This window comes from Schistocerca nitens, chromosome 3 (assembly GCF_023898315.1).
Source record: "Schistocerca nitens isolate TAMUIC-IGC-003100 chromosome 3, iqSchNite1.1, whole genome shotgun sequence".
In the NCBI taxonomy this organism is placed as follows: Eukaryota; Metazoa; Arthropoda; class Insecta; order Orthoptera; family Acrididae; genus Schistocerca; species Schistocerca nitens.
In genome coordinates this window covers 403,537,233-403,556,566 of record NC_064616.1, presented here as the reverse complement: position 1 = coordinate 403,556,566, position 19,334 = coordinate 403,537,233, and the positions used below count along the sequence as shown (strand labels likewise).

The 19,334-nt window shown below is 38.6% G+C and overlaps 1 protein-coding gene across 1 annotated transcript in view; it reads right to left on the bottom strand.

The window, feature by feature from the left end:
• LOC126249251 (titin-like) overlaps positions 1-19,334 on the bottom strand; it is a 640,870-nt gene that overhangs the window by 163,128 nt on the left and 458,408 nt on the right. Inside the window, exon 11 of the mRNA XM_049950908.1 lies at positions 16,162-16,287. Coding sequence (XP_049806865.1) covers positions 16,162-16,287 — 126 coding nt within the window. The remainder of the gene's footprint in view (positions 1-16,161; positions 16,288-19,334) is intronic.

Here is a 19,334-nt window from a genome sequence, read left to right as displayed (position 1 = left end):
TTGTATTGCTAGTATGTGAGGAATTGTGCTGCAAAGTCTAAGTGCGCAATTTTTCTTTGCCCTGTATATTTACAACAATTTTTAAGAGTCCACCTGATCTAAGGGCAAAACTGCTCTAATTGTTATGTACCAGAAAATAATGTATGCAATTTATGTCTGAAGTATGTTACCAGTGATTATTTATTTAAGCTATCAATCTGAAAATAGTTTTGTTAGATCCTAAAATTCTGGAAACTAACCAGTAATCTTAACCATCAGTAGTACTCGTTAGTGTTTGTGTCAGTGACTATGATCTAATCATGGAAAGCACCAAATTTCTGATACAGGGTGAGGCAGTGAAACGGCACGATTTCGATAGTGGTTGTCGGGCGCGGAGGGGGGTTGCGAGAGTGGGGGAAGTGACCTTGGGCGTCTAGAGTGGTGGAAGTTTCAGTAGCCATGGAGCGTTGGTCGAGTGCGCAACGTGCATATGCCGTAAAGGCATATTACAAAAACGCGGATAGTGTGGTTGGTGCTCAACGCGCCTTTCGTCGTGAATTCAACCTGCCGCCACGGGCTCCCGTGCCATCAAGGAAAGCCATTCTCCTTTGGGTTAAAACCTTTGAAGCTACTGCTAGCACAACAAAGAAAAGAGGCGGCAGCACAAAAACAATCCGGACACCCGAGAACATTAATCGTGTGCGCGAAGCGTTGGGACGAAGTCCGCGAAAATCCGCGAGACAGCACAGCGCAGAACTTGGTCTCAGTAATCGATCAGTAAGACGGATTTTGAAGAGTGACCTTCACTATCATCCATACAAAATTCAGGTAGTGCAAGCCCTTAAACCTAATGACTACAATAACCGTATACGCTTTTGCCAGTCAATGCTTAACGTTATTGAACGAAATGAAGAAAGAGTGCATAACTTATGGATGAGTGATGAAGCCCACTTTCATCTTAGTGGGTACGTAAATAAGCAAAACTTCAGATATTGGTCCTCAGATAACCCGCACGAACTTCATGAAAAACCTCTCCATTCTGAAAAAGTAACAGTCTGGTGCGCAATGTCATCTCGTGGAATCGTGGTGCCCTATTTTTTTGAAGATGAAGATGGCAACACAGTGACGGTAAACTCTGGACGTTATGCTGACACGTTGACCATTTTTGGTCTGCCTGGAATTGATCGACATGATCCAGATGCTGAAACACTCTTCCAGCAAGATGGTGCAACAAGCCATACTGCTAATGTCTCAATGGAATTGCTCAGACTTGCATTTCCACGACGTCTAATCAGCAGGAATGGCGATTTCCCCTGGCCTGCCCGTTCACCAGATCTGACGGCACCAGACTTTTTTCTTTGGGGCTACCTCAAGTGCAAAGTCTTCCAGGAAAATCCACCAAGAACAAAAGAAGACCTGAAGGAGCGAATTCGACAGGAAATTAACAACATTCCAGTACAGATGCTACGAAACGTCATGGGACAATTTCATCTCAGGCTTAGACAATGTGTGCAAAACCAAGGACGACACCTCACTGACACCATATTTAAAAAATGATTGTTTTTAAGTTAAATATTTAATTTCCACTCCTGTACTTGAGATCCATGTTCAACTATTATGATTTTACTTGTAAATAAATCTTTGGTGGTTTTACAAAATCGTGCCGTTTCACTGCCTCACCCTGTACTTATGATTACATTTCAGACAGCAGAAGGTAGATTATATCAAGTTGAATGTAAGGCGAAAAGTGTTGATGCAACCAGAATATTTTTATGTTTTCCTGGTATCACATTTCAGTTTATTGAGGAATTATTAAAAAACATTTAACATGTAACATCACACAACCAGGTACTATGCAATGAACATTTCGAAAACATATGCTATATGATTGTGAATAAAAGGTAAATTATACAGAAGGGATATTTTTCTCTTCAAGGTCTGATCAGTCATGAAATTAAAACCAGAGTGAAAATCCAATAAGGCTTTGTGTAGATGTGTTGCACTGTGTTTATAGTATGTCTGTGAATCCTGTCATGCCACAATTTCCACTTCTGAGCAAACAATGAACATGTAAAAATGCTTGAAACACCACTCTGAAGCAGGACATGCAGACTTTTATGATGCAGATGGTCAAGGAAGGGAGTCAGTGTTTCACCAGCTGAAACAAAAGCTGGACAGCAGGTACTTTAGGAACTGCCTTGAGGCAAGTATATTTTACAACATAACGCTCGGCATAACAGAGAATCACAAATTTGTCATTGGGATTGTCTCTTAGAAGCATCAAGGTTGCTACACAAATACAGATGTGTCAGAAGGTGAGAACATTGCCTTTTTGGTGGCTATCATTGAGCTTATACACTGAATGCATAAAGCAAGATCTGCTGGAAATGGAATTTTCTATTTGAACAGTTACTTAAATAAAATCCTGAAAATGAAAAAAGGAAAAAAAAAAACCTTCACAGTACCAGTATAAAAAAACTGCATGAAATCTACATCTACATCCACACTCTGTGAACATCTGTGAAGTGTGTGGCAGAGGGTACTTCAGATTGTACCAAATATTATGGTTTCTTCCCATTTCTTTCATGTATGGAGCATGGGAAGCACAACTGCTTAAATGCCTTGCTGCATGCTGTAATCAATGTAATCTTGTCTTTTCAGTTTCTATGGTAACAGTACAAAGGAGCTACAGTTTATTCCTAAATTTGTCACTTAATACTGTCTCCTCAACATATAAAAGTGGTTATAACAGACTAGTTTCGATATCTATTTTCACATATCTGCCAGTCTAGGTTTTGTTTTAAGCATTCCCATTGACTTTTATGTTGTAGCTGAAATTTAATGGATTCCTCACACGTTTTATATTTAGAGAAAATTGCCACTTTTGCACTATTCGGATATCATGTCTAAGGAATTTTACAATTGGTTTTGATCTTCAAACGACTTTCCTAGTCAGTAAATGACAGCATCATCTGCCGACAATCTAACAGGGCTGAGCTCAGACTGTCTCCTAAATCATTTGCATAGATTAGGAACAGCAGAGTGCCTAAAACACTTCCCTGAGGAACACCAGGTATCACTTTCATTTTACTCGATGACTTTCCATAAATTACTGCAATCTGTGACATTTCTGGCAGGAAATTAGAAATCCAGTCACACAACTGAGGCCCTATAGGTACACAATTTGATTAGAAGTCTCTTGTGAGGAATAGTGTCAAAATCCTCTGGAAATCTAGAAATGTGGAATGAATCTGAGATCCCCTGTTGCTAGCACTTCATGCAAATAAAGAGTTAATTGTTTTTTGAAAGAACAATATTTCCTGAATCTGTGTTGACTTTGTGTCAAAAGATTATTTTCCTCAAGTAATTTATACTATTCAAATACAGTACATGTCCCAAAATCCTACTGCTAAGCAACATCTGCGGTATAGGTCAGTAATTAATAAGATTATTCCTATTTCCTTTCTTGAGTGTTGGTGTGACCTGTGCAACTTTCCAGTCTTTAGGTACAGATCTCTTGTCAAGTGAGTGACTGTATAGTATTGCTAAGTATGGAGCTATTCTAATAAATGTCTGAAAAGCTGTGGGTGAGAAAATATTGTCTCCTGCAAAGTGTCAAGTCCTATTGAGGGGGCTTCATCCGAGTTCATGTAGCCCATATAATGTAACTGGCATGTGTTCCCCTCTTCATGACAAATATCAGCCACATACTGCAGGGGCAAAGAAGATCCTCCTGCAGTGTTTTAGATGGGAAGTGTTTAATCACCCACCATATGGCTTGGACTTGGCTACCATTTTTAAAGCCCTTCATTCACATGAGGCACTGGCTATGAAGACAGCATTGTGGCACTGATAGTGAGCTGCAGACCAGCACTGGAGATTGGCAGAAATCACATGCAACTGCCTTCTATGATGAGGGTATTGGAAAGTTGGTACCACGCTACAACAAATGTCCAAGTAGGAGTGGCGACTATGTAGAGAAGTAGCTGGAAGGTGTCTCTGAGGTGAGTCAAGTGCACTGTGATGCTGCACAGGTGACTGCACATTCAACTGTGACACAGGCAGCTCACAATGTTCAAACTGTTGTGGTATACATGCTGTTAATTACAGGGTATCCATTGCGGTTACAGACATCATCACAAGAGAATGAAGGTTGGCTATCATGCCTGCTGTAAAGAGGAGCCATAAAATTATCTAGAATAACACAACAGAAGAAAGTTTTGAAATGAAGCCTCTTTTATTTTATTTTTTTAGCTTTGCTTCTATTGGTTTGAAAGTATCTCTTCATCCTTCCACAACACTCATCCTTCCAATTTTCTCTAGTTTCTTCCAAAAACTGAATATGTTTACAAGCCCATGCCTACTGATGGTTTTAATCTGTATAAAATTGCTATTTCATCAGGCAGACCTTCTTAATGAAGATGTTCAAGAACTTTGTAGCCTAGCACAGCTAAAGAGTAACCTCAAATTACTGTACTTACTGAAGTACTGTCATTATGAAGAACTAACTTCTAGATCTTAATGTGAAATGCTTTGTTTTTAGTGCTTTATAATACTACCTGATTCTGATGTTGAGTAAGTATTTCAGGACACCAAATAGCTAAGGTCATCAGTCTCCTAGTCACCTCTCAGGACAGATGCAGTGAACACAACCTGCCTGCATGTAGAGTAAATTCTGTGTGCACATGTGAGAAAGTATACTAAATATTTGTATAGCATGTATCAGAAGCAGAATGTGGGAACCAGCCCAGTATTCACCTAGTGTGATGAGCGAAACCACTTAAAAACCATATCTAGGCTGGTCAGCTCACTGAGCCCAGGCAGATTCGATCCAAGGTCTGTATATGTTCCAGTCCCAGAAGCTGTCACATTAACATGTGCGACTACGTGGGCAGGTCTAACACTACCTACTTACCCTCCAACAGTACACTTCATAAACCATTAGATTGCTTCCAGCAAATGTAAATTTTGCTCATAAATGCCAACTTCCAGAAGACACAAATATTTGCATAAGAAAGCATTTGCATCATCATCAAAACACCAGCTCTCAATTAACTGAAATGAACTGTATTATGTAAATTCCCTATAGATCGTAACCAACTGCATATTAGTTGTATAGTCAAAAAGCTACCCATGTACTCATGATAATTATAATCTCTAGCTAAATGTTTAAGCAAATTATGAAGTATACCTTTGCCTTCCATGCCACTTCCATATCTCTCTCTCTCTCTGTCCCTGAAATCAACAGCCTTAAGTTTATGTAGAAGTACTATATTTTTAATATTAAAAATGTCTATCATTCTGTTTCTAAATCCATCAGTCACTCCTATTCTGCACCACCCCATCTGACCCTCTCTCTCTCTCTGAAATTTACAGTCTCAAGTTTACATAGCAATATTACATTCTTAATATGTAATGTGTCTTTCCTTCTGTCTATAAGAGTTTCCAATGCTCTACATTTACATACATAAAGAGAATTATACTCACATACCCAAGCATATAATATAGAAATAAAAATAACGACTGAGCTGATATTGTACATCCACTGAAACTAAAGGCAAGCATCATTTTGCATGCTCTTTTATCAGTGGCTGTCCTAAAAGCTTGAGCAAATTTTCAAAATTGGCTTTATGGTGAAAACAGTTATCATCATTCTCTTCCCAAAAGATGAGGATTTTCCAGACCACAATACTGAGACCACTTTCCTTAAAATACTGTAATAATAAAGACAGGTTTTTATGTATTTAGGAATCCTCTTTACAATATGATATGTACCACTTCTAAAGTTGTTTTTTGTTTTCTCACAACACATGACAAAAAGTGCAGTCTGCTCTCCTATCAAAGAATGTGGTTCCCTGATGGAACAAACATTCCTCATATCAACGTGAGGAAACTGCATAGGTGAACAGGCTCAATGTCTCCTTTATGTGTTTGTAGGACATAAATCCATCTTCTTAGAAGTTTCAGTGTTGCAGCAATACTACTGCAAGCTGTACTGCATGCAGTGTGGCCTAGTGATTAGTATTGCATCTGACATGCTGCAGGTAACCAGTTCAAACCTGAGCACCTGTAATTATTTGTTATGTAGTTTTTATCATTTCTGGAAGGTACTCAAAATTTGTTATGTTTAAAATGTTTGTACATTCTGAATATCTCATGTTCCTATAAATGTAGCACTTTCCATCCAGTAGCTCAGTTCTGTCTGTATGCTGGTCTTCATGATAAATATGTTTTCAGTGCTAAGTATTGTACTTCATTAATGACACTGCCTTTGGATTCAGACTTGATTTTATTTAGAATATGACATTGTTTGGTAGAAATAGCAGGTACTTTTAATCATCTGCATCATTGTGGCTCCAATTAGGCAAAATAAAACTCATTGCTGACACAGACAGACATCAGAATACAAGCAGTATATCATTCCCGAGGTCTATATATTCATGAAACCGGTGCATTCCAAAACAGCAACAGGTCAGGTTTACGTCAAACATCTGTTAGTGTTTTCCAGAGATGCTGGTTAGTACCATACAAACTGGCTAAAAGCAATCAGCTGGGTCATTAAATACAACAAGTGGGATGTCATGATGCGTTTGTCAAATGTGTATTTTTACTTGGATGGCACAGCCCAGCAGTAAGCTGCAAGTTTGCTTAACAGAAAAGCAATTGAAGAACAGAGTATAACACTCTGAGGAAAGAAAACAGTCTCAATTAAAGACTGTTTTGGTCCTATGCCACATCATGTTTCTGAAAATGACAGAAGCTGACAACATCTCACACTTGATGAAAGGAATCACAGAATACATGTATCAATCTCTTCTGCTAAGTGATATCACAATGACAGAGGAATTCATTGATTGGTGCTAATTTATCAAGGAAATGGAACAGAGAAGAGTCAGACAAAATAAATATTACTGACTCCTGAATGTGGTAATGTTGCCAGTTGTGGAAACCACCATAACCTCATCTCTCTCATAATCCAGGTGGTAAGAGAAAAGATGCAACAGTTTATGGCAGCCAGAACTGTCAGATCCCACAGATCAGTAGGTAATAGAAAATCGTGACGAAAATGGGCATCGTTCTTTAGTGCCAATCTCCACCACACCTCATACACACAAGAAAAATTGGCTCAGCCAACTTGGACTTACGCTGCAGCCCTCAAACAAAAACTCAGCATTGAGCATTGTAGGTACACCAATTCCTCCACCAAGTTATGGCCCACAGAAGAACAGTCATCTGAGGTACAAAAGAAACAAACTGGTACGTTTTCAATGTGGACAACCCAGACACAATGTACGCTACTGCAGAGAAGGAAGATGAGTGTTCCACAACTACTATGTCACCAGATGTGAACCATCACAACCATTTTATTCATGCCAGTCAACTGCAGATGATTATAGTCAACATGTGGAATGAAGCCCATCATTGTACCCTGGATGAGGTCGCTCCCCAATATGCTGTAGTCTTTCCCCATCATTCTGCAGAGATACCAGCTGCTTGCCTAGCATTTGAATTCACCAACTTGTTTGAACATTAGATGAATCAAGGGCATTTTTTCCTATAATACCAAATACTTATTGTGTCAAGCTAAAGAAGACTATGTTCTGTGATATGAAAGTGACTGTGCAGAAAGTCACAAATGGGACACACATCCAACCAACAGCAGCAAATGTTGCCAGTACACCTATGACTGACAGAACACAGACATTCAAATTTTTCATTTTAACAGAATGTAGTCATACTGTTTTTCTCAGATGGGACTTCTTGCAAGTATCACAAGCACTCAGAGACTGTGGAAGATCAGAGTTCCATATTTACAAAGCTACTCCAACAAGCATACATAACAAAGAATGGTCTGGGCAGTTGTTTGTCATTGAAGATGGCATTAGCATGGCTTCATCAATGAGACAAGTCCCAGTCCTCAATCCAGATGCTCAATTAAACAGTGAAGCTCTTGTTGACTGCAAAAATCTACTCAGGATCATAAAAAATCTACGTGTCTGCAATGATCATAAGCACCGCAGGTGGTCAAGAAGAACTTTAGATCACTAATTGTCATTAGCAACCACAGCTCTTTCCTAAAGATATGTCCATAGGAACAGCCAAAGGAGTCAAAGAAAGAAGTGTGGTCTGCTACTTCTATGGACAATGCAGTGGAGGAACCAGCTATCGAACAGTCAATAAGATTTGGCCTGATTGTGGAACAATGTTACTGAGTATCAGATGTTCTGCACCAGTTTTTTGATGTTTTTAAATCCACAGCAGAGAGAAGGCAGACCAAGCAGCCCATGGCAAAACCCTGTATCAGCACTGGGGGTGATCCACTAATTTACCAGAACTCATATAGGATATCACTGGCAGAATGACACACAACTTGGAAGGAAGTGGAGAATATGTCGCAAGATGAGATCATTGAATATTCAGAGATTCCTTCATACTCAGCTGTAGTCCTCGTGAAAGAGAGGGATAAGACATGGCATTTCTACATCAGCTACCAATAACTGCAAAAAAAGTAAGTCTACCCACATTGTGGAATGCTTGGAAGGAGCAAAGTATTTCTCAGTTATGCTTTATGGACATGCAGACAAGCTACTGGCTAACTGAAGCTGGCAAGGCTGATTGGAAAAGAGACTGATTTCATAAAACCTGCCACTCTCTGTGAGTTCAAAGTTATGCTGTGTGGACTGCATAACACTCCAGCCACCTTCAAGCATATGAAGTACAACTATTGTACCTTTGATACCTTAAATGGAGGATATATCTTTGCTAGCTGGATGACACTGTAATTTTGAAGGTATTAAGAACACCTAATCCACCTGACAACCACTTTGAATTTTTCAGACCACCTGTATCCAAAAATGTAATTCTTCACCACTCAAGAAATAAAAATCTTGGGGCATGTAGCAAATGGTAGGCAGATCATCTCCATCCAGACAAGATAAGCAGTCACAGATTTTCCAACCTTTCAGCACATTTATGACGTGAGAAGTTTCCTCGGGATGTGCTCATACTACCTGCGATTCATAATAGACTTCTGTAACACACCTTTCAAGAACTACTGTAGGGAGAGGCCAGATTTTCCTGGAATGAAGTATAAGAAAGATCTTTCATTGTACTTAAGGGGGTCCTAACATCTCTACCAGTTCCAGTACCAAATGACAAAAATGCTGAGACAAAACCTCACACCAACACTAGCAGTCATGGCGTAGGTGCAGTCCTAATGTAGATTCAGTAGGGTGCTGGAAAAGTGATAGCATACGCTCCCATAGTACTCTCCAAGGCTGAGATCAACTATTCTACAAGTGAGAAAAAATACCAGCAGATTCCTGTCATACTAGTTTCACCATTCTGATGGACCATCACTCTCTATGCTGTCTGACCAGCCTGAAGGACATTCCAAAAGTCGACAGATGGAAATGGATGGACAATAGTTTGCACTACCTACCTCACTCATTAGGCTGTCAGCTCTTGAAATTGCAAGGTTCTTTGTAGAAGACATCATTTTGAAGCATGGAGCACCCTGTGTGATGATCGACAACTGTGGGAATGTTTCCCAGTTGGGACTAGTATCAGAGGTAATTTCACATTGCAACATCACCCTCAAGATGACAACTGCCTACCACCCACAGACAAATGGCTTCACAGAACACTTTAATAAGACATTGACAAATAGGTTTTTGATGTATATTGATCTTGAATAGAGAGATGGGTAACAATACTGTCCATCATGACATTTGCATATAACACAATGAAGCAAGGCACAACAGGTTTCACACCATTCTATCTGCTCCAGTGTCATATGGCTGAAATGACATTGTACATACTGATCTTGTTTCAACCAGATGATGCTCAGGATGACTATGTGAAACACCTTATCACCAGGACCAAAAATCAAACAGGTGGCTTTCAACAAACCTTGTATGTCCATGAGACAGACTGAGTGCACTACAATGGGAAACAGCATACAGCGAGATGCAGCCTGGGAGCCATGGTATGGAGTTTTACACCTGTGGAAAAAGTGGGGCTACTGGAAAAGTTACTAAAGTGTTACTTTTGGCTGTATTGTATCCTCCATTGCTTGTTAGACATTGCATATGAAGCCAAGGATTATGACACATCATCAAGAAAACAAAAGCACAGAGATGTCGTCCAAGTCCTCTGTGTTAAGCACTACTACAGTCCTGAGGTTCAGATCAATGATGGGAATTCTTTATCCAAAGAAACTGAAGACCCACTCAGTGAGCACAGAGCTTTAATGGGAGGGGCTATTTTCAGTGCTCATCATAGTGAAGTTCACATCCCAACACAAGAATCTGCCAGTGCTTCTGTACAGAGGACTACTGACAAGATCTAGATCCAGGGTGCTCAATTTGTCTCCAATAAGAGCTTCTGAAATTGCAATTATTTGCTATTCAGTATTTATCATTTCTGGAGGGTTGTTGAAATTTCTTATGTTTGGATTGTCAGCATATTCTGGAATAGTCAATGTCTGTATAAAGAGCATTCTCTGTCCAGGAGTTCAGTTCTATCAGTACATTGGTATTCACAAGAAACATGCTTTCAGTGGTACGTGTTGTACTTCACTAGTGACTCTGCTTTCACATCTGGACTTGATTGTGGTTATGACATGACAATATATTCTTCAGTAATTTATGAAGAAGGCTTTCTGATCCATCTAAAAATTGTGTGGTGGTGTGGATAGTTATTTTAACATTCAAAATGTTGATGTGTTCTCTGAGAGCTGGAAACACTTCCTTGATAGTTCTTTTTCGCCCTTTTGTGTTTTTGTGTCTGTTAATACTATCAGATTGACTGCATTGGCAAATCTGGTAGGAACAGCTCAGTTCTTGATTACATTGGATAACTGGACTGATCTAAACATGCTCAAAAATTGAAGTCTTACAGTAAAAAGCTTTTAAGGACCCATTGGACAATATAGATGAAAACACACAAAATGGGAGAAAATGTCCTGTAAGCCATATATCATGGCAAGAAAAAGCCGCAGTGATAGTGTGCATGTCACCCCAGTCAGCACTGTATACAGCATGTGTCGTAGCAACTTTGTAGTTCAGTGGCTGACTGATAAGCAACTGCACAATGAACACAGGAAATTAGTAGAACAAACAGTACAATGTTCTTAATATGTCTTTTTGGTCCTTAAAAGGACATAGTATGTCATTTCTTTACCATTTAATTTCTCTTCCAAAGGTCTTCCACTTCAATGACCATCTGCACCCTGTGACCAAAGAAGTCTACAAAATGAATACTAAATCTCTCATTTTCTGCAACCTCCTCCCAGACAACTTAGGTGTTATTCAAAGGTCATTACAGAGCCTTGGCATGGGGTCACACAAGTTTTCACTCATTTCATCTCCATCTATATATTTTCAATGGGGCTGAAGTCTGTTGTAGAGGGAGACCAGTCAAGAAGAGAAATCTCACTATGTTCAGTAAAACACTCTTGCACTGTAGTCGACATGTGTATTGGAGAGTAGTCATGCTGCAGACAGATTAATCCCTCCAGGATACAGCTGTCATACTGATGGGATCAAAACATTATCTATAGCATGGGTATACTGAGCCACATCAAGTGAAACACCAAAAGTACACAGGAACACATTCAACCCAAGCAGCTACAAACACTTGGCCACTGCAAGCTGTCTCACAAATATACACTGCCTGACAAAAACAGTGAAGTACCCAGAAGGTGAGGAAGAAATGAAATAAAACTTTATAGTCTGAGTGGGTATATGACATAATTTCAGTTATTACAATATTGAGTCAAATTTATGAAGATCTTGGCAGTAGGAGCCCACTTATCAGTATCACATTACACCCCATCTGGCTTGGGTGTATGCTCTAAGTTGCTTAGAATGGCTGTCATAAAACTGCTGTATCCTCTCCTGGGGTAATCTGGCCCACAACTGTTGTAACTGGTCCTTGATAATGGCACTGGGGAAAAGTTGATGTCTGAGTTGTTCCCACACACGTTCTATCAGGGAGAGGTCTTGGGACCTTGCTGGCCACAAGAGTCCTTCAGGCAGTTCGTAGAGATACAATGAAAGTGTAGATGAGCACTGTCTAGTTGAAAAATGCCACCATGGCACTGTCTTATGAGACATAATGCATGAGGATGCAGGATATCTACGATGTATGGTTGTGCCATCAGAGTTCCCAGAGTTCCCTCAATCACTACCAACCATGACCTGACTTCATACCTGAAGGCTCCCCACACCATGAGACAATGAGTAACACTGCTGTGATTCTCCAAAAAATAGGAAGAATGGGATCTCACACTAGGTTGCCACTATACTTACTGACAATGGTCATCCAGGATTGGCAAAACCATGATTCACTGCTGAACACAATATGACACCATTCATCAGCAATCCATGCTTCCTATGCAGCTTATGCATGGGACAGTAACTTCCTCATCCAGCAGCTGCTAGTCCCAACCAGTGGTGTGGGACGACACAGAATGTTGCAGGGGGTTCATAACTTGCATTCGTATGGCAGGCACAGATGTGAAGGGGTTGCAATGAACTTGGTGAACAATGTGTTGATCCTTCCTCATGGTGACCAGACATGTCTGACTGGAACTTCAATGAATATGAGTGGTATTTATGACTATAAACATACCTCCATCACTAGTGTCAAGCCCTTCCATGTGATATACTGGGTGACCAAAAAGTCAGTATAAATTTGAAAACTTAATAATAAACCAAGGAATAATGTAGATGGAGAGGTAAAAATTGACACACATGCTTGAAATGACATGGGGTTTCATTAGAACAAAAAAAAAAAAGAATAAATAAATAAAATAAAAAAAATAAAAATAAAAAAATAAAAATTTGCTAGACGCGTGTAAGATCTCTTGCGCGTATCGTTTGGTGATGATCGTGTACTCAGCCGCCACTTTCGTCATGCTTGGCCTCCCAGTTCCCCAGACATCAGTCCGTGTGATTATTGGCTTTGGGGTTACCTGAAGTCGCAGGTGTATTGTTGTCGACCGACATATCTAGGGATGCTGAAAGACAACATCCGACACCAATGCCTCACCATAGTTCCGGACATGCTTTACAGTGCTGTTCACAACATTATTCCTCGACTACAGCTATTTTTGAGGTATGATGGTGGACATATTGAGCATTTCCTGCAAAGAACATCATCTTTGCTTTGTCTTGCTTTGTTATGCTAATTACTGCTATTCTGATCAGATGAAGCACCATCTGTCGGACATTTTTTGAACGTTTGTATATTTTTGGTTCTAATAAAACCCCATGTCATTCCAAGCATGTGTGTCACTTTGTACCTCTCTATCTACATTATTTCGTGATTTATTCAGTTTTCAAATTTATACTGACTTTTTGATCACCCTGTACATTCCAATCAGAACTTAGAATTTTATTGTTATTAACATCTGGTTTCAGTTAGTTTCTGGCTGTATTATTGTGTGAGCATTACTATCATTTATAAGCAAGACTAGTTCTGTGATCTTTTCATGGATGATCCTGCAGTTAACTAGCACTGTATTAACATTTCCTATCTCTGATCTGTCATGATGAATCTTACTCTCTGTAGCTGATGGTACTAATATCCATTCCTCTCTGAAATCAGAATATAATTTATTGGGCCTTTGGTGGGATATCTCTCCTCTTACAAACAAAATTTTCATGTCACGCGTACTCTGCTACCCTCATAGCCACATTCTGTATGTAGTGCACAACTGTCCTATTAAGAGGGGTCCTACAATTCTCCATTCAATGGCAGAGGTAAAGGAATTTGCATCCAAGATTGTCACAGAATAGTCTGAGCCTCTGGTTGAGCCAGATGGTGCAGCAGTTAAGATATTGGAGTCACATTAGGGAGGAGTCACATTCAAGTTCTCACACAGACATCCATATTTATGGATTCCATGGTTTCACTAAATTACTCCTTCCTCCCTGAACAGTCAGAGAACATGCTTTATCTCCAATGATCTATTAGCTAACATGACATAAAATCACGACTTCCTTCCCTGCCACCTTGTGGTGTCACTCTGTCTGACTAGAAAGTTTTTCTTGGCAGTCATTTCAGTGCTGAGAAAACCACACAAAACTCCAGGATGGCCTGGGTGGTGGCAGCAAGATTATCTGTGCTGCTTAAGTACATGAGATGTTTGTTGTCAGTCCTCATGAGCTAACAATATTCTTTCAGCAAACAGATGTACTTGGCAGGAGCATGATGGAAACAATGTCACATAACAATGGAGGTGAAATGAGAAATATACTAAACTTAGATCATTTACTGATGATTGTTTAATTCCCTATCATTTTTGCTGCAATCTGATGCAGTTAACCAGCCCATACCAAATATTAGATTATTAGATAATATACTATCACTGTTTGGTTTTCTATATGACAGTTTCATAACTGTCAGTACTGATGATAAAATATATGCCATAATGCACAGTACTCTTCCAAAGGGCATGGTCTGCAATATGATAGTCATGACCATGATATCTGTTCACCAAATAATTCTTTTTCCTAGCACCAGAAACCCAGTTGAGTGCATTTTTTGTTGCTACCACGCCAATGGCCTCAAATTTCCTCAAGCTGTTTCTCACTTATTTTACTTTTTCTCTCATGTTTCATTTAGCTTTACCTTACCTATGCACTAGCATTACCTTTGACATCTTTCTGTGAATTTTGTCCCCTCTTGACATTAATCTCTTTTCCCTTTTATGACTCCCTCTGTTATTCCATTTCATTGTTCTGTAAACTGTATTGTTGTTTCTATTTTATTGACTTATGTTCCTCTCTTTTGTGATTTACTACTTCATGGCATCCTCTACAATTGTCAGCTGCTCATTCCGCTGAATATTGTCTGTTGGTGACATCTCCATGTTGACTTCCTAGTGATACTAGCAACATCTCTTATCACTCACTCAGCTGCAGCTTCATTAGTAGACTTCTTTTCTATTTTTATTTAAGAGGTAGGTACACAGGTACACATAAGATGGAAAGTATCAATTTTGGCTTAAAAGTAGCAGAACTTAAAAAAAAAAAAAAAAAAAAAAAAAAACATGCTTTACTGACAGTACTCACATCTTCTGTGCAAAATGTCCATTAAATGACATTACCAACACAATTAATGTAACCCAAATTCATTTGAACAGATATCATGCAAGCAGAACTATCATTATTGTTAGCATATTAATAGCTACGTCAGCTTACAGAAGACCATGACATTCATTACCAGATTCTACTTATTGATTCCCTGATGTTTTTTCTTCAATGTGAGAAATCATCCCATCTTTTCATGTGTTTAGCAATAATACAAGCTTTCTTTCTTATTCCATTCATGTATTAAGTGAGGAAAAAGGCTGTCTATATGCCTCTATCATGGGCCATGATCTATCCCTAAATGAGATATGTACTGGTGGAAGCTTAATGGTCTCACAGTCTTCTTCGAATACAAGTTCTCAAAATTAGCCCAACAGAGCTTCACGAGAACTATGTAATCTTTTACTCATTTCAGGCCCCTGAGTATTTCTGTTCCACTTTTGGATGGGCTTTTCTGATCTGTTATGATTCTAGCAGCATGTCTCTGAATTTATCTGAAATCTGGTATCATGCCTACTTGTTAAGGCCTCTAAAAACTAGAACAATATTGTAGAACTGGTTGCATCAGTGTCTTGTATCCTTTACAAATGCAAGGCACTTTCACAGAATCCCCCCCCCCCCCTCAATAAATCTAAGTATCTAAGTGTTACATTCTCCTTCAGCAATAGTGATCTTATGTGATTTTGTCCCATCTCATATTGTTTCTTAGTATTACCCCTAAATACACTATGTAACATGCTCAAGATGTTTACCACTAATCTTGTAATCAGATACTATATGGTTCTTTCTCTTTGTTAGAGCTGTTATCTTACATCTATCTACTGTTAAAGAGAGCTAACATTCATTACACCATGAGTCAATTTTCTCCAAATGTATCTGCAATGCTTTAGAATTGTCCAACAACGATACTTTCCTGTACACAACTGTGTTGCCAAAGAACAGTCTTATAGTTTGGAGCATTTATGAATGCATATACATATTTGCACTTATTCAGCTCTTTTAAATTTAAAGTCTATTTTGAAACCAATTAGCTGTTAATAGTAACATTTATTACTTCAAAAGATGATTTTGAAATTCTTACCTGCTCGGGGACTACACTTTGGGCTGGATTTTTGTGGACTCTTGTTTGGGGCTTCCTCTTCTTTTGGACGAGGTACCACTGGCTCAAGTTTCTCTCGGGTGGGAGATGGCAGCAAAGCACCATCAGCTGAAACAAGACAATTCATCTACATGCTCACTGAGAGTTTTAAAGTTAAATTTGTGCAAAACATATTTTATTGCCAGAGTAAATGTTTTATTTTCTGATTTTCAACAAAATTTTAATATATATGTGTTGAACAACTTATTATGAATTATGAAGGACTGTTTTAGCTTAAAAAGGCATAGAAAAAGAATCAGAGGTAAAGGAGGGCAATATTCATCAAGAACAAAGTTCTGTTTTGTGGTGGTGGTGGTGGTGGTGGTCTGGTTTGAGGGTATACAGCAGCACCAGAATTGAACTATGTACTGCCAATCAAATTTGGGGGTGACTGCTTACTGTTGCAGTTTAATAAATTTACCGTATTTAGTGACACAGAAATTAATACTGGAGTTACTCAAAATAAAGAATTAAAAATTACGTGGCTGTAATCTGCAATAGAAATGAAAATTGTGAAAAGCCTGACTCTGATGAAAGAGGAAACATACTCAATGAAAATTGTGAAAAACCCAGCACTGAAAAAAGAGGAAACATACTCTATTTCTTGAGAGTTAGAGGAGAAATAGGAGACATCAAGTGGTAAATAATGCAGTTAGGCCATTGATAACAAAGTTTGTGGGAAAGCTAGTATAAGCAGAGACAATAATAAATGCTTGCAAAAACATATCCTTTAACATCTGCACATATTAGGCTTTGTTTCAACCTATAATGTAGCTAGTTCATCCTTTTTTCCATCTTGTAATGTATCCCTTTCCTCCTTTTCTTTGGAATAAGAAATGTCCATTCAAGAAAGGTGAGAAATTTGGGTATTCTTTAATATGCTTCTTTCCACCTTGCCATGATTTCAAATTTTTTAAATCAGTATAGCAATAGTATTTTTCATTTGATTTTTGTAAACACAAATTTTTGCACTCTTTCATTTTTATTCTGACCCCTTCATGATAAAATTTAGTAACTGATTCTCTATGGTTTAACAACTAAATTCAAAAAATGCTGAGGAAGCAAAGGTTGTTGCACTCTCAGTTCGAAAGAGAACACACCAATGATGACATATAAAGGTTAGTAGAGATTCACACAACTGTGATGAGATCTATGCGTGAAGCACACAACAACCACCACCATCATATCTTACCAAAATATCTGGGCAAGAACATGAGAAAATTCTGGTCCCATGTAAAATTGCTAAGCAGGTTTAAGGCTTCCATCTAGTCATTCACTGACCAGTTTGCTGTAGCAGTTGAAGCTGGCAAAATGAAAATGGAAATTTTAAATTTTGCATTTAAGAAATCATTCAGGCAGGAGAATCATACAAGCATACCATAATTTGAACATCAAACAGACTCATGTATAGATTGCATAGTAATAAGCATTCCTGGCATAGAGAAACAACTGAAAGAGTTGAAAACAAATAAGTTGCCAGGTCTGGATAGAATCCCAGTTTGGTTTTACAAAGAGTACTATACTTGACTGGCTCCTTACTTAGCTTGCATTTATCATGAATCTCTTGCCCAACACAAGGTCACAAGCAACTGGAAGGAAATGCAGGTGACTCCAGTATATAAGAAGGATAAAAGAATGGGCCTGCTATATTACAGACCATTCTCCTTAACATTGGTTTGCTGCAGAATTCTTGAATGTATCCTAAGTTCAAATATAATAAATTTGCTTTGGACTGAGAAGCTTATGTCCACAAATCAGTACCATGTTAGAATGCATGACTTGTGCAAAACTCAGCTTGCCCTTTCCTCAAATGATATGCAGTGAACTATGGATCAAGGCCAATAGGAAGATTCTATATTTCTGGATTTCTGAAAAGCATTTGACACAGTGCACCACTGCAGACGTTTAACAAAGGTATGAGTATATGGAATAGGTTTCCAGATATGTGAGAGACTTGAAGACTTCTTAATAATAGAACCTAATATGTTGTTATCAACAATGAGTGTTGATCAGGGACAAGGGTATTTTTAAAAGTGCCCCAGGGGTATGTGATAGGACTGCTATAGTTTTCTGTGGACATGGTGGGCAGCAATCTGCAGTGTTTGCTGATGATGCTGCAGTGTACATAAAGGTGTCAAAGTTGAGTGACTGTAGGAGGATACAAGCTGGTTTAGACAAAATTTCTAGTTGATGTTTGGATAAAGTATTAGTAGTGTCCTGCTTGACACAGTCATATTGTCTGAATATAAGGGTGTAGTATTGCAAAGCAGTATGAAATGGAACAAGCACATGTGGATTGTAGTAGGGAACTTCATTTTATGGTGAGAATTTTGGGAAAGTGTGATTGATTTGTAAAGGATACTGCTTATATGACACTGGTGTGAGCTATTCTTGACTACTATTTGAGTTTTTGGGTCTACACCAGATTTGATTAAAGGAAGACACCGAAGCAGTTCAGAGGTAGCCTGCTAGATTTGTTACTGGAGTTTTGAACAACATGCAAGTATTGTGGGGATGCTTTGGGAACTCAAGTGAGAATCCCTGGAGAGAAGCCGTTGTTCTTTTTGAGAAACACTATTGAGAAAATTTAGAGAACCAGAATTTGAAGCTGTCAGCAGAATGACTCTACTGCTGCCAACATACATTTTGCATAAGGACCATGAAGATAAGATACAAGAAATTAGGGCTTCTATGGAGGCATATAGATAGTCATTTTTCCCTCATTCTATATTGAGTGGAACAGGAAAGGAAACAATGAGTAATGATACAGGGTACCCTCTGCCATGCAGCATACAGTGGCTTGGTGAGTGTGTATGTAGATCTAGATGTATATGTGGATGTATATTCATACCTAACATTACCAACCTTACCCACAACGCATTTTAGAACTGTTCTATATTTACTTAAATACATCAACAAATATCATAGCCAATTTCAACTGTGAATATAGCAATTCAGTTGGAAAATGAAGATGAAGTAAGATAGGTCACACGTGAAGATGATGAAAAATGAGTCCTGGAGATATCAATAACAAATAACACAGTTACACTCAACAGAAGAAAAATGAAAATACAAATGAAGGATTTAGTTTTTTAACTAAAATGCAGAGACATTAG